Source organism: Protopterus annectens, chromosome 10.part0 (genome assembly GCF_019279795.1).
Source record: "Protopterus annectens isolate FY-2018-M chromosome 10.part0, PAN1.0, whole genome shotgun sequence".
NCBI lineage: Eukaryota > Metazoa > Chordata > Ceratodontiformes > Protopteridae > Protopterus > Protopterus annectens.
Window position 1 is genome coordinate 189,093,721 of NC_056744.1, and position 17,414 is coordinate 189,111,134.

General features: G+C 37.0%; 1 protein-coding gene across 1 annotated transcript in view; it reads left to right on the forward strand.

Moving 5' to 3' along the window:
* BTBD17 (BTB domain containing 17) overlaps positions 1-17,414 on the forward strand; it is a 74,191-nt gene that overhangs the window by 19,145 nt on the left and 37,632 nt on the right. Inside the window, exon 2 of the mRNA XM_044085134.1 lies at positions 16,098-16,371. Within this exon, the coding sequence (XP_043941069.1) occupies positions 16,098-16,371 (274 nt within the window). The remainder of the gene's footprint in view (positions 1-16,097; positions 16,372-17,414) is intronic.

Here is a 17,414-nt window from a genome sequence, read left to right on the forward strand (position 1 = left end):
GCCCCTTGCTATTTAACATCTTTATAAACGATTTCTACAAAACCATACCCAATAACAAAATTGTCCAATACGCAGATGATTCCACTTTGATCTGCTGCGCCTCTAACCTATCTGATCTTCAGTCTCTAACTCAAACTGCATTCTCAACTACAGAAAACTGGATGCACCAAAATCACCTCTCACTAAACGCTAACAAAACTAAGATTCTTCTATTCACTCCCTCAATATTCACTTCCATTGATAAAAACTCACTTCAAATTACCAGCCTTAACAATTCCATTATTGAAGTCATTCCCTCTGCCAAACTCCTGGGGGTCACCATCAATGAACACTTAAAATTCAATACTCATATCCAACTTAACATCAAGAAAACCCACATAAAACTCGGCCTACTCTACAGAAACAACCACTTCCTCACTCCCTCCACCAGACAAACTTTGGCCACTACCTATCTCCTCCTCTCTCTTTTGTATGGTGCTCCTCTGCTTGCCAATCTGTCTTCCACACTCATCTTCAAACTGGAAGTGTGCTACAATAAAATCTCCAGATTCGCTACCAAGGCAAAATCCTCCTCCCATCACTGCACCTCCCTATACTCTTTAAATTGGCTTAAATTCCCTAATCAACTTGACTTCCTCCAAATCATCACAGCCCACAAATTATTATTCCAACCTGCTAGCTGCCCTGCACTATCTAATATCCTACAACCATATACCCCCTTAGACCCCTTAGATCTACTCACCAAAACCTTATAATCATCCAAAAACCCAAGTGCCCAGCTGGTCAGTTTCTACTCTCCTTTTCCCTAGCCAAAAATTGGAATGCCCTGCCCTCTACTCTGAGGACCTGTGACAATCCATACACCTTCAAAACACAACTTCATTCTTACCTGTTTCTTCACAGGAAATGTAACTGCACTCTTCAACTCATACCTCCCAAGCTCTGCTCCTCCTTCTCTCCTGGCTAACCTTCATACCTTCCTAATTTCTCTCATATACTTAGATTATAAATGTAACTAAACAGTAACATCCAGCCATCATGCTGTATGCCTGTCTTTCTCTTGAAAAAATGTTTAATAGTTTTGCTGTCTTTACTGAATGATATCTGTTTTGACTGTAATACTACCTGCTGATTGTTATACTACCTGTTGACTGCAATGCAAATATTTTTCTTGTAATTCTCTGTATAATGTAACTTTGTATTGTGGAGCTTTTCTCCCCGGGCCTCCACTGAAAATGGGCTCTCGAGCCCAGTGGACTTCCCCGGTCACCAAACTGGAATACATAAATAAATAACTAAATAAATATGTGTCTGTCTGGATGCATGTGGCAGCTGGGGTGCCCACAGAGATAAAGGTAAGGTACTAAAAGGATACAAGACTTAAACATCATGTCCTGCATGGTTCGACTTGGGGCCCTTTCAATGTGCTCAGTATCCTGTGGACTTTTGGGTGGAATGGCCTGTGTCTGGCATGTGGGACTTCCTCCTACCCATTACTGAAAGATTTGCTGCAAGTTAGCTAGTCAGAAAACATTGGAGGTGCTTAATCTAGGGATGTGGGCCTCTTCTGCTGCATCAGCAGGACAGTTGGAGGGGACAGGTGTGTCTAGCAGAGGGTGCTGCTGCTGTGGAACAGACTCCCTATCCAAGTAAGTCAAAGTTCATCCTGCCTGTGTTCAGATGCAGCTTGGGTCTATGGATGTGAGGCAGAGAATTTGTTCCAGGACAGCCCTCTGTACTGCTGATGGACAGAGGCAGTTTCTAGGTGCTTTATCCCATGAATGGGTCCCCTCAAATTGTGTATATTGTCATCAGAGTTCTCATTAGGGATAATATATTATTATTGACCATGGGAAAAGTAAGGGCTATCTATAACCAAATGGGATAGGTTATTTCCAGCGCAAAAAAGGGAATGAAAGAACAAAAAACTTCAGTAGCTTGACAGCCCAACCACAATGTTTTAGTGCTCCATGAATTAAATGCAAACGGTGTTTAAAACTTTACATTTTAAACATTTTTATGTATGCTTACCCTTTTATTGTATTTAATTTATGGAACAGGGTGGGTTTTAAAAAAAAACTTTTATAAAGTTTTAAAACATTATTTTAACATATATTTATTATATTATATAATGTGGTATTATAATACAATGCACTTTGGTAATAATGCACTGACAAATATTGGTTGCTTGTCACTTTAAATGCTGGAAGGAAAGGTTTCTTAATGACCACATGACCAAGGTTTCTTAAGGATCATGTAACCACCATTTTAGAGGGTTATTTAAACTACTGACTGTTAGGAAGGTTTATTCTGAAGCGTTCCTGTTTAATGCGTTTTTTTTTAAATAAAGTTGGATGCAAAGTTTTAAATACCATTTGGATTTATTTTATGGAGCACTAGAATGTTGCGGTTGGCCATCAAGCTGCTGACTAGTCGTCTTTTGTTCTTTCATTGTTTTGACCTTGTTGGAATTATAACCTGGTTTTTAAACAAAAAAAAATGGAAGTTGGCTGGGCTTGGAATGACTCACTAGGGCAGCCAACCTAGCACTTACCTATGAACCTATATTAACTATGCAATGTCCAGCACAATTCAGACTTGAAGTGGACCACCATTAATGAAAAGTAAGTCTGAGAGATGCTCCTGAAGATCACTGCTTAGACATAATAAACTAGCATACTGATTCCAAATGCACACAAGTCAACATAAATGTTCACTGAACTTCATCAAGTGAATTAGATGCTGCCTAAAATTGATAAACTACTGACACAATGCTAGATTTCATTATGGAAATATTTTCTTATACATGTTTAAATCTATATTAATCACTCAAACTCCCTCTCAAAGAAAACTTTCACTTGTAGCTACCAGAGTGTATTAAATTACATCAATCTAAATAAATAAACATGTTTTACTCTGTGACTACTTTGTTATTGCATTTACTATACTGATGCACAGTGGTTAGAAACAGCAAATAAATAAATTCTGAAGATGAGACTTCCCAATCTCATTAGTAATGAGCCCATCCAAACTAGTACACTGTACAGCTACAAAAGTAAAATACCATTTGCAATAATAACTGCATTACTCTGCAATATATCTTTTTGCAACCAGAACTTTTGTAATACAATTCACTGTTCTTTTACTAGGCACACACCTTTGACTGACTCAGGTTTTTTCAAGTGGAAAATACTACTGTAAATCCACTGCGGCATCTTTAACAGAAATTTTCAGAAAACAAATTCAGTGCTTTTGCAATTATTTTAGCCACTGAGAATGCAGTGCTACCTTTTCATAATTCATTGTTTGCTTCCCGCTTTAAACATGACACATATAGGAGATTTTTACTTGAAAACACATTTGGTTTCCATTACAGTATATATTGTGTAGAGTGCATTTATTTTTGATATAGTTTTGTAATTTCTCACCTAATCCATTACTTGATGATAAAGAGCAGCTAGTCAGGTAATAACTAAACATCTGAATGAGAAAATACAGTTGCATATAATACACTTGCCCAACACAGTAATGACACCAATAAAGCCTATGAAACCTGTTTCAAAATTCAACAGCTAAAACAAATACAGCTATTTCATAAACACAGCAACATTATGTACAGTCCATCAATTAGAGCAGCGTTAAACCACTCACCACTATACTAAACAGCAGTGCTAACCTGTCACTGTATTAATCCATGCCAACCTGAGTCACCCACTGGCAGCTATATTTGTACAATGAAGTCTGCCTCAGCAAACTAATAATACCCTGCCCAACACAATAATGACACCAGTAAAACAAATGCAACCAGTTTATTTAAAATTCAGTAGCCAAAACAAATATCAACATTTCATAAACATAACATTATGCACAGTTCATCAATTAAGTCAAAGTTAATCTGATCACCGCTATATTAAATGGCAGCGTTAAACCTCTCATTGTGTCAACCTGTCCCAAATGGAGTAGAGTGCCACCACCTATTCTAATTTGCACTTATACCATTCTACAAAGAAAAGAAGAATAGAGGAGTCTTTTCCCAAGGCGCCTCTTACACTGCCTACCAGCCTGTCATCACAGGCCGTTTTTCCCCCTTTCTGACAAAATCCAACTAAAGTAGTGCACTGCTACAGCAAAACATCTTGTAACAAAATGGCCAAATTCACATTAAACAAGTTAATCCCCATGTCACTTAAATGTATTTCTTTAGCTCTGAGCCAGGATGCATCCCTATATGTGAACTCATAATGCAGCAACACTCTGATGTCTAAGGACAAAGCTATCCGTGCTACCCTATGATTTACAAAATGCCATGTTAACTTGATGCTCTTAAAACACTGAGCCTGACTCCATAACAGACTTAGGTATTACCTTGGACCAGACAAATATTACCCAAGAATATTGCTGTCTTGATGCCACACAACTCATAATTAGCTATGCTAATAGTATCCATGTAAGGTACAATGTCCAAATCATAACTCCCCAAATGTATCAACACTAACTTCACATCTGCATCATGCAAATGCAAGATTTTTATCTTACCAGCCAGCTGATGCCAATGCATCCCTCTAACATCAATTCTAATCACTGCGTACTTCAACAGAACAAGTCCTAACATGTGCATGATGTTGTATCATAGATCACTTTTCTGACCATTAAACAAAAGAGTGTCCCAGAAGTATAATCTTGCTACAGTCTGCAAAATAGCAAAACAAAAATTGAAACACTAACCAAACTTTCCTAACATAAGATAAATATGCACCAGAGACCCATCTTCCAACTGTTTTTATTACTTCTATTGATCTACCCTCTGCTGCCAAGTCTGTTGCCCTCCCTGTTTAAAATGTATGCATTGGAAAATGCACAGGTCTAATAGTTTGACATAAAAAACTGCATACCACTCAAATAAACTGACTTGCCGACATTGCCTTACCCCTGCTATTCTGATAAACCAAACCCTCTACCCCTGTATGACAAATTTTTGTCCATCAGACACAATGCATCCTCCTCATTTGCCCATAAAACCACTTACTGATACTGTGCAGCAATTCACTGACCCTAAAAGCTACAAAATATATAAAAACAGACGATGACCTCAATGCATACTCACGATGAGTAACAACTACTCAAATACCATCCAAGAGCAATCTTAATAGTGACCTGCATAGTGGTAATCTCCTATCAGCCCTCATCCTTTCCCATCCTTTCAGCATCTGCCCAATCCCCCAATGTTTGTTAACATCTATCAAACATGATAGTCTAACCATAACACTAACAGCTGCCCCCATCCTTTCAGCATCTGCCCAATCCCCCAATGTTTGTTAACATCTATCAAACATGATAGTCTAACCATAACACTAACAGCTGCCCCCATCCTTTCAGCATCTGCCCAATCCCCCAATGTTTGTTAACATCTATCAAACATGATAGTCTAACCATAACACTAACAGCTGCCCCCATCCTTTCAGCATCTGCCCAATCCCCCAATGTTTGTTAACATCTATCAAACATGATAGTCTAACCATAACACTAACAGCTGCCCCCATCCTTTCAGCATCTGCCCAATCCCCCAATGTTTGTTAACATCTATCAAACATGATAGTTTAACCATAACACTAACAGCTGCCCCATCCTTTCAGCATCTGCCCAATCCCCCAATGTTTGTTAACATCTATCAAACATGATAGTTTAACCATAACACTAACAGCTGCCCCATCCTTTCAGCATCTGCCCAATCCCCCAATGTTTGTTAACATCTATCAAACATGATAGTCTAACCATAACACTAACAGCTGCCCCCATCCTTTCAGCATCTGCCCAATCCCCCAATGTTTGTTAACATCTATCAAACATGATAGTTTAACCATAACACTAACAGCTGCCATATGCACTTTGACTGTTTGCAATGCTTCACCCAAACTCCATCTATAAGCTACATAATGAGTAACTGACTGAACAGACCACATCCTCTGTTCCACTGCAAACTGCTGTCAAAAAGCCATAGAAGAAGAGATGGCTGAACGATAAGCCCTTCTCAGATCTTGACAAGGACTGTGCTAATACCCAACCCATGCTACATCTTGCCAATCATCCACACCTCCTCTGGAACTGCTACCAGCTGCAATACTGCATAGGAGCCATAGGGCAAAATCAGTCAAACTGAAAAGGAGACAAGCTATCAGTTTAAATATCAAATTCAATTTGCCATTTTCAGATAGTCATGTGCCAGGAATCTTTAAACTCAGCAAAACTAACTTCAGCAACAACAACTGCATTAAAACCAGTCTAGCCAGCTTCTTCACCAATAGTTGTACCACTGCCTCATTATTCAATGAAAACTTATTTTTTTGTTCCTCAGCTCCTCCTGCCAGACTACTACTGCTACTCAAATCAGCATCAATTCCAGACATGCCTGTTTTTTCTTCCATGCCAAAGTCCATTTCCCAGGCCACTCAACTGTAAAACCATTTCTCCTTGAAGATTGCCACCATATTACACTACCAGCTGCATCCATCAACAGACATAACCTCTGGGATGAAACCCAATCATCCTGCCAAAAAAATATCCTGTTGAAATCCTTCATAAACCGGAGCCAGACATCAACATTTTGTTTATTCAAACTCATCACCTTCACCCAGTGATGCTTACAGCACACCTATCTCAACAAATTGGCTACTCCTCTATTGAATGTTCTACTTGTCCAGCTGCCCTGCAAGAAAAATTCAATAGACCCAACAGTTCCATGACCTCTTTGACTCTTACTAGCAAACACACTAAGTTTCTCTCTCAACTTGGTGACTTTCTACAAAGGTAAACAAAATAACTAGTGTATTGCAGCAATTTCAAAACCCCAAAACTTTAACTTTTTACATGGACCTTCAACTTTATCATCCATTAATGGCACTACAAACTCTGTACACAGATCGATAAAAGAGTGTTTAGCTTCACTATCCTCCTGTTTATCTATCCCAGTCGATAAAAAAATCTAAATAATACACCATTCAATGTCCAGGGGACTGTTTCTGCCAAATACACTGCAACACTGCACTAGCATAGGCTATTATGGTGTACTCCATAGGCATTGCTTTATCAAAATAAAATTTCTTATTAAAACATTCCTTAGCCATTGCCATTCAGCCTCTCTAATGGTTAACAAATTAAAAACGCCTCTGTATGTAATATAACTAATCATGGAGCCTGTAAACCCTTGATAATACTGAATGCATCACCCAATGAGGCATACTGGACCTGTGCATCATCCCTATCAAGGTGATCATTGACAGATCCACACTCAGAAAATGACAAATTAATTCATTAAAATTCCCACTCTTTTCCCTTTGGTACCAAAACCAATGAAGATATGTGAAATTTCTAAAATGGAAGCACATCAAAAGGACCTAACTCTTCCCACTTTAACTTCTTTCAACAACAAAACAGTAGCTACATCCTGTCTATTAGAAACAGACTTCAAATTACTGGGAATGTTTCGGCTACCTTCAACATGTGGCTTTATGCTAAAATCTGAACAAGCTCCTGAAATGCATTCTTCAGGTACTACATGATGGGGCAGAAGATGTAACCTGCTTTTCCTGACTGCTCCTGAAAGGGCCCTTGACCAATGACTCCTCGAACGTCTTCCCTTCCTCTGCCAGTGCTCGCATCCAACAACAAGGGCTTAGTAATGTCTGACTGCACCACTTCTTGTGCACTACTGTTACTCCAACAACTCAAAGCGCCATGAGCACCTCCACAAACTGAATGACTGTGTGCAAAATAACATATCTTTACCAACATTAAAAGCCCAACTACCTAGACTGTGTATCTGACCCACCTATTTTATCGACCCTGGTGCTAAGCCAGGGTTGTCCCATCTTTTTAATTCGGAGGCTATTTACCATACCTGGAAAGGAACAGGGGGCCACATTACCATATTGAAGATGTATCTGCTCTTTAAACACTCCACAGCCAGTGGTGCACCTCAGTCATGGAAAAAAAACAGACACTGCTCATTTCAGAATCACTTTTGTATTCTTGTCAGGCAAGAAACAGCCTTACACCTTGAGACATTTACAAATAGTATCCTTGTTACAACAGCACAAATGTTATGGTGCAAATGTAAATATTAGTTTTAAAAATGTTAAAACTGTGCAAATCCGGGTGAAATTTTTACCAAAATTAGTGCAACAAATGTCAAAAATCAGTCATTGTTGAGATATGTGACATGCAAGACCACAGATAACAGGATGTCTGACACTGCTTGTTTTTGCACAAGTAGTCTATGTCTGCACCAGCTGTTGAAGTGTCGATGCAAAGTATATCTGCCAGATGTGCATCTGTGATGACAAATGTCTATTTGCTTTTCATGTGCTTCATTTTGTACAAGTGCTGACAAAAGCACGTAAACATCAAAGATAATCTTTGTAGAAGATTATGTTGTTTCATAGAATTTGCTATGATACTTTGATATATTTATGTACAGCAAAATAAATCCACAAGTAGCTTCAGGGTAAAGGCACTTCACTGTGTAAATGCACAAAAGCCAAATTCCTTTTCAGGTCAGCAAAGTACCACCACGACTCGGAATAAAAGTTAAAAATTGTAGTTCCTTTATTAGATAGATTAGTAAGCACTTTCGGGTTTTAACCAAACCTTTCTTCAGACATATAGCTAATGACAATTTTCAGAGTGTATTTAAATGAAAAAAGGTGCCAAAAAGGCTTCAGAACCACTTTTAAAATCTCAGTAAATACCATTGTTGTCCACTAGATGGTATCAAAGACAAACTTTTCAATGGAAATTCATTCAAGGTCTACTTTGTTTCTAAAATGTATATAAAAATACATAAAAAGAATACATTCTGAAACAATTATCTACTGTGATACCCGTTCACTCCCAAAACTGTTCAAATGCAAACTTGCTATTAATTACATATCTAGAAACTCATCAAATAAAATATATGAATATAACTATACTAAAGAAAAATACTCATACATAAATGTTATGCCCAGTGAATAAACTCTCTAACCTATATAAATACAATATACATGACTCAATTCGATTGATAATCATAAGAGCCACAAGTAGAATAAAAAATATTTATATACATATATATGTATATGTATATATAGAAAAATTCTAAACATCTAAAAAACATTTAAAAGCATTGTCATTAAGCTTGCATTCATAAACATAAATAATCAGATCATATATGCATGTGCATGTATGCACAAAGTGTATATGAATAAACACATATATATCAAAACATATAAAAGTACAATTTAATATAAACATATAACAATAAATTTGCTGATTATTTAAAAAAGTACATAAATAAACTACAATCTATCTATATATGATGTATCAATGGTCTATCTTGGCCTAATCGAAATTCTACCATTTATACCACTCCCTCTATCGGACTGCATTCTTATTATCCATTTTGTTTCTTGTTTTTCTGTATAGTTATTTATATTACCTAATCTCTTGTTTCTCTCAATCAACTCAACAACCATGAAATTAAACTTACGATTCAAACCATGATTTAAAACATGTTTCGCTAATGCATTAGCTTCATCCTCACGGTTTATAGCGTAAACATGTTGCCTCACTCTCTCTCTCAAGGTTCTATTAATAGTACATTTCATACATTTAGCTAAGTATATAAGATCTCTAGACGTACAATCAGCATAGAGTGTAAAGGTATATGTTCTATTACTATCGGGATGTATAAATACATTGCAAACTTGTATGCACGAGCATTGATTACAAGTCCTACAGGGGTATATCCCCTCTCTTTTTGACACTATTCTGTTGACCTTTCCTTGTTCATAACAAATTAGTCGTCTTAGAGACTTATTATTACGATATCCACACTTAGGTTTAGAACCAACTATAGATCGACTTTCATCATTGTTAGTGTACTCCAATTTCTATTAATAATATTGCATATACTCTTGTTATTATTTGAGTATTGTATATTCAGCCTGACTTGTGTATTATTTAACTTGGTATTTCCCATAGCTAATACTGCTTCTGAAACAAAATGGATAATAACAATGCAGTCCGATAGAGGGGGTGGTATAAATGAGAGAATTTCGATTAGGCCATTCCTCAAAGATAGACCATTGATACATCATATATAGATAGATTGTAGTTTATTTATGTACTTTTTAAAGTAATCAGCAAATTTATTGTTATATGTTTATATTAAATTGTACTTTTATATGTTTTGATATATATGTGTTTATTCATATACACTTTGTGCATTCATGCACATGCATATATGATCTGATTATTTATGTTTATGAATGCAAGCTTAATGACAATGCTTTTAAATGTTTTTTAGATGTTTAGAATTTTTATATATAGATATATATATATATATATATATATATATATATATATATATATATAGATATAAAAATATTTTTTATTCTACTGATGGCTCTTATGATTATCAATCAAATTGAGTCATGTATATTGTATTTATATAGGTTAGAGAGTTTATTAACAGAATTTATTAATTGGGCATAACATTTATGTATGAGTATTTTTCTTTAGTATAGTTATATTCATATATATTATTTGATGAGTTTCTAGATATGTAATTAATAGCAAGTTTGCATTTGAACAGTTTTGGGAGTGAATGGATATCACAGTAGATAATTATTTCAGAATATATTCTTTTTTTATGTATTTTTATATACATTTTAGAAACAAAGTAGACCTTGAATTATTTAACATTTACAGTGAATTTCCATTGAAAAGTTTGTCTTTGGTACTATCTAGTGGACAACAATGGTATTTACTGAGATTTCAAAAGTGGTTCTGAAGCTTTCTGAGGTTTCTCAGTGAATTTCCATTGAAAAGTTTGTCTTTGATATCATCTAGTGGGCAACAATGGTATTTACTGAGATTTTAAAAGTGGTTGTGAAGCCTTTTTGGTGCCTTTTTTCATTTAAATACACTCTGAAAATTGTCATTAGCTATATGTCTGAAGAAGGGTTTGGTGAAAACCCGAAAGCGCTTACTACTTTATCTAATAAAGGAACTACAATTTTTAATTTTTATTTCAAGTCGTGGTGGTACTTTGGTGACCTGAAAAGATATTTATGTACAGACTAGCAGAAATTGGCCAAGACTCCACTGTTTTTTTTTTCTACTAACACATGACTTGATGATGGTCTGAACAAAATATCACGAGAAAGAAAATATATTCAGTCTTTCTGGGAATGGTGCCTGCCTTCCTACCCCTTAATAAGGCAGTTATCATCTGTGTGCCACTTTGGTTTTAGACTAGAATGACACTGCTAAGTGTCTGGGAGAAGAAATCAAAGCACATGGATAAAATCCAGAAAGAGAAAAGGAGTGCATGTAGAATGAATGAACAGCCAAGAACTAAACAGGAGAACCAAGTGATGTTATATGGCAACACTGCCCAGTGCTACACTCTGCCAATGACCAGTTGCTATCACACACATCCTGCCCAGACCATTGCACCACAGTCAGCTACTTACTGAGAGCAATGCTGATGCCTGACTGTTGGAGAAAGTTAAAAAAAATATGCACAGTACTTCTGCAAAGCCAGAATAATAAATGGTCTTTTTAAGCAAATAACAGTGTCAGTCACTTATCTGCCAACATTCTCTACATCCAACAATTAAAGCCAACTTTATTGACTGATATACCTCATATAGAATGAAACAAAATAAAAATAGCAGCACTTTGACAAACTTATTTTAACCATCCCCATAAAAAGATATGACCAGTTTCCACATTGATCCCTTCAGTAGTTTAACTATGTATGCACAAGCAGTAAATGACACCATTTCCCAATCGATCCCTTCAGTAGTTTGTCCATATATGCACAAGCAATTCACTGACACCTGAAGGAAACATTTCCTCTAATGACCCATTCAGTAGTCTGTCCATGTATGCAGAGACAACAAAATAAATGAAAATTTCTCCCCAAAAGACACATTCAGTAATTTGTCCATGTATGTAGAAGCAATGAAATGAAACATTTCCCCAACAACCCCTTCAGTAGTATGTCCATGTATGCATAAGCATCAGAATTAAATGTTTCTCTTATTTACTTCAGAAAATGTATATTAATTCACATTCTTATTCAGTCAATGTGTCAAGTTAATAATACAAATTTTATTTCCAAACCCCTCCCCCACACACATACACAACACAGTTCACTCAACATTCACACTTCCAACTATATCCAAGCACACGTTATACTCATACAAGCAAAAAAAACTTACCTCAACTGCTGCAGACTCCGCAAAAGAAAAAAAAAACAAAAAACAAGAAAACCACCAATGATTTCCAATGCCAGTTGCAACCACCACCAAGTGGGAACTGTCCTGACTCCTGCACTATGTTTATGCAGACATAAGAATGAAAAGCACGGTTAACTGGTCATGAATGTGACATGACCAGTTAACTGCAAAGAAAATATATGTTTCTTTTTTCGACTGTGTCTTTGGCAGTCCACAGAAAAAGCAATGGCAGTCTAGATTGTGACCTACAGACCACCCATTGGACAACCTTGTGCCAAGCCATTTATCATCGTGCCTTGACTCCCATTTATGGGTTTTATCCACTGCCTCCAGTTTCCTAAAGTTCTGGTTCTTCAATATCAGTGCCATAAAATAAACAAAACCTAGGACCTAATTATTCCAAGTTTTGGCCCAGTACCTATGTAATTTCTTCTTCTTCCCTAATGCTGCCACTGCCATGGCTAAACCCTTAGCCCTCTGCACTTCTGTCTCTGCTAAATGCTGTGCACTGTCTGCATCAATCAACTCAAATGCATCCATATATTCTACTGTTAATGGAGTATAGTGTCACAAACAAACCGGCCTCTGCTCGTATTAAGGATTACATCCACATGGCTTCCAGTGGCAACTCCCGGGAAGGTGCGACCTCCAGACCTAAAGCCTCTAGCAGTACGACCTGATCAAACAATGGATGAACCTTATCCACCATAGGATAAACACTGCCCAAAAACATATCACCTATCAGCTTATGATCAGCCTGCTGATGCCCTAATCTTGAACTTAACAAATCCTGCAATCCTGCCCTATCAACTGCACTCAAATCTTGTAAAAAAAACCCTGACAACTGGATATAAACATCAAGATATGACCCTCTCTAAATGCCCAACCCCCAAAACACCCTGGTTACCTGCTGGCATCTGTGAGGCTGCTGGAAGCTGTGCTAACTCCTGTGGAAATGCATGTGTATCCTCTCTCATGGACCATTCATGTGTTCCAAATTAACCACATGCATTCCTTTTCACAGAAGTTCTGCAACTCTGTTCCACCTCAGGCTGTAGATCCAATCAAACAGGGTCTGATTGATCAGCAGCTGTGACCTCCTGAAGCAAAGCCTATGCTGGGAAGTCATTCACCATCCTACAACAGATAACAAACTTGATAAGTATACTACATAAAAACCAGATGCCAAACAACGATCTTAATATATACCTCCCCAAACCATAGAAATTATACATACATAAATTTATGCTTCCTTCACACTTTTTTAAATACTCTACCACCACAGGCCTACACCTTGTAACCCTCATCAGTCAAGATCTTCAAATGTTATGAGTCAGCATACACACTTAAAAGATGACTAACACGAAAGCAAACTGACACTTCAGTAGCACAAAAATAAATAAATTGCACCAGCCTGTTCATGCCACTTGCCCATGTTTATCTGAGCGCTCACTCTTCCATCATTTTTAAAAGTAGCTCTTAGCACTTAGAAGATCATATCATAGCCTGTAACACATTAGCATGTATATTGTGAAGTCAATGAAGTGAGAAACTCCATGTATGCCATTATCCCCCTTCTTAAAATTATAGATATGCCAAATTACACATGTATGAGAAAGCAACCATCTTGTGAGCACCAGTGGCCTGCAAGCTCAGGACAGGTGCACAGCAACCAACAGCACAGCCAGCAGAAGAAAACCCCACCAAAGCCAAACCAGCCTTTACTCTTGCCCCTAAAATTCAGCAACACACCAGAAGAACAAGTATCATTTTTGCATACTGTAGGACATGCAGACCAAACTCAACTGTATGTTGTCATTTAATGACTGCAGTCCATTGTGATTGGTAGCAACCACATATTTGCATGCATAACAGAACAAACTCTGAAAAAAACATGTAATCTGCCCATAGTAACAAAGCCAATCACAACCAGCAAAGCAGAAAAAAACACCGGGTCCAGATTTTTTTTTTGGCAGTTAGAAAAACATTGCCTTACATACTTCTTATTGTTCTGGAAATGTAACCTAGTCCCAAAGAAGCTGTACCCATGATTCCTGAAAAAACCTAGCAACCATAATGTCTTGAACGATGTATGCATAGTAGGCTTCTGTTTAGTGAGCTTTGAGAGTGAAGTAGCATAATGTACTAAACAATTCATACCTGGTTTCCTTTAACAAGCTCAGCATGGCCTGACATAATCAGGCATAGACCACTCCAAAGTACCCATTACCAGGCCTGCTTTGATGCTTCATGTACCTTCCTGACTCCCCAGCAAACACAAGTTGCAACCCCACTCTTTTTTATAGATAGACAGATAATACCCCATACCAAATAGACCAACCCTCTCCATCCTGGTACTGGAATCGCAGTGTCAAAACCACATATACCCCATACAATCCATCTAAATGTCAATGAATTAATTAAACCTATTGATCACCTGCTCCTCTTCCAGCTGTGAAGTCTGAACTCAAATGTATGTCAGTACTTAGCACCTCAACCCTGAATGATGTGCCATCAAAACAGAGGGGGCCAACAACATTTATAGTGCAGCTTTTAGCTGCTAGCTGACCCATACTAAACCTTCTTGTCCATTAACTCTCAGTAACGGTTGCCAAGCAATGTAAACCAACTTTCCTGGACATTGTCCCTCAACCTAAATGCACCACCTCTACAATCCGTAAACACAGCTGCCGGCAATCAGACCAAGGATACTAACCTAGGCTGACTTGCAGCAGACAAAGCATAAAGAAGACCAGTACCAATTGACCTGTAGTTGTAATAGAGTGGCCACACAACAACAGAAAACAAAACAATAAACATGTCTCTGACTTGCAGTCGCCCTGTACTCACGATATCTAGACAAGCCTGCAAACTTTTAAAAGCCTTAACAAAAAAAAAAAAAAAAAGACAAAACTTCCTAACTATCATTTAGTACTGCTACAGAAACTGCTGCAGTATCAAAATGTTCTGCCCCTTGTTCCCATTAAAGTCTACCTATAACTTAATACCAAAAAACAACCTGCCTAATATAGCAAAATGTAACCTACATGCCTGCCACAAACTCCCCCACGACTGCCCTGCTTATCTTCCATCTCCAAAAAAACATTTATCTAACCTCCTAACCATTCATTTGGGGATGGGTAAAATGGATGTATAATTGTGTATTCCAAAACTCCCACATCAAAGATACCAACCCTTTAGCTCCTCAGCCTTAAATAGCATCCTCTCCCACCTGTCACATATGCCTTTCTTGCACTGCCTTTCCTCATTTTCTCCAAACATTCTCTAAACCATTATTACAAATTTAACACTGTACCTCCCTGCCTAGCCACACACCAGCAGGTGAATTTGTATAAATAAATCTGCCTCAACAAACTTCATTTAGGCATGCATTTTTGTAATCTTTAGTTCACCTCACTTGGTAAAGCTCACACTTGTACGTATTCTGAGCCTCACTGGCTGCTCAGTAGCCATTTTTTTTAAATAACAAGCATTATTTTGTACAAAAAGTTTGAAGGTATTATTAAATGCTCTGTATTTGTAATATTTAATCATCCAATGAGACCACAAAGTCAAGAATTCCTATTTACATGGAAAATAAAAAAAACTTTTATGACATGCCACTAATGTAAAACAAATACTGATTCAGCTATTTGTTGATGCTTGGATAATAGTGGAAACAAGTGAAATGCATAAGCAACTGTTATTGAATCAGTTTTTTACTTATTTTATAGGCATGCAAAATCATTTAAGGTAAATCATTTTCTCTATTTTCAAGCATGTACAATATTAAATAAATATTTTTCTTTTCTGCAGCCGTCAAAAGTATTGGATCAGACAGCACAGTCACAACCATTAACCATTCGTCCATGTTGATACATCGACTGCAGGAGCTCTTACAGAATGGCAATTCTAGTGATGTCACAGTTAAAGTACATAATGTAAACTCCCATGAGGTGAAAGTATTTTCTTCTCATTATCTGGTACTGACTCTTCAAAGTCCTGTGTTTGAGCAGCTTCTGAATAACCAAACTGTGCTAAGCCTTCAGGAACCAACAGAGTGTGCTGCAGTCTTCGAAAAGTTTATCAGGTATAAGTTAAAACTGCAAGATGAATCTTTGCGCCTTGTGGGAAATGATTGTCACTTCTCATTTATCTATATAATGCTTTAAGTTAGTAACGTAACTCACAGTTCCCTGATTTTGCTAAGCATCGCTCATGTTCTTGTTGATTTTCTGGTAAATCGCTAAGGATTATTGTCAGTCAGTGATGCCAGACATTACAGTTTTGTACATCTTATTGTTCACAAAACATGTTGATGCAAATCCTGTTGTGATGTTAACCTTTTTAAGTGAATTAGAGTAATAGTTAAACATTTACCCTGATTTGGGCCTTTGTCACCCTTTTATTTTTGACTTTGTCCAGAATTTTTGAACAAAAAAATTGACAGGTTTATGTATATTTTAAACGTAAACCAGGACAGGAATTTATATATAATTGTTTGCGCTGTCTAGCAGGATTTTAGGCAGCTTAGTTTGGAAGTATTTATTTTTCATGAATATAGGGAGGAAGCTTATACAGTATTATATTTTCTGCATTAGAATATGGATGTTGCAAGTGAATTTTAGAATAAGTCTGAGGTGTCCTTGTTTGCGTAAAGAGAAGTATGTAAAATAGAAGAACACTGGAAGAAAAAGGGCATCACAACTGGTAAAGAAGGAAAACAGTAGGGTGAATGTAAGTCAGCGTATGCATATGTATTTGTGTGTGTGTGTGCGTGTGTGTGCGTGCGTGCGTGTGTGTGTGTGGGTATGTCTGTGTATGTGTGTGCGCATTTGTCTACGTGCACGCGTGTGCGTGTGTATATGCGCATATGGGTGTGTGTGTGTTTTTTTTTTTTTTTTCTCATATTTTTTTATTGATTTTCAAGAGTATAATTACAATTTTTAACAAGAAAAAACAACGTAATATCAAATTTTTACAAAAACTATATACAAAGTCCAAAATAGATACCAAATCTTCAATAACATTACATTTTGTCTAATAGTTTTTTAAGATTTATCCAGGCAATTTGTTTATGAGTCATGTTTGAGGAATGTAACATAGCTATTTGTAATTCCCTACTACAAATAA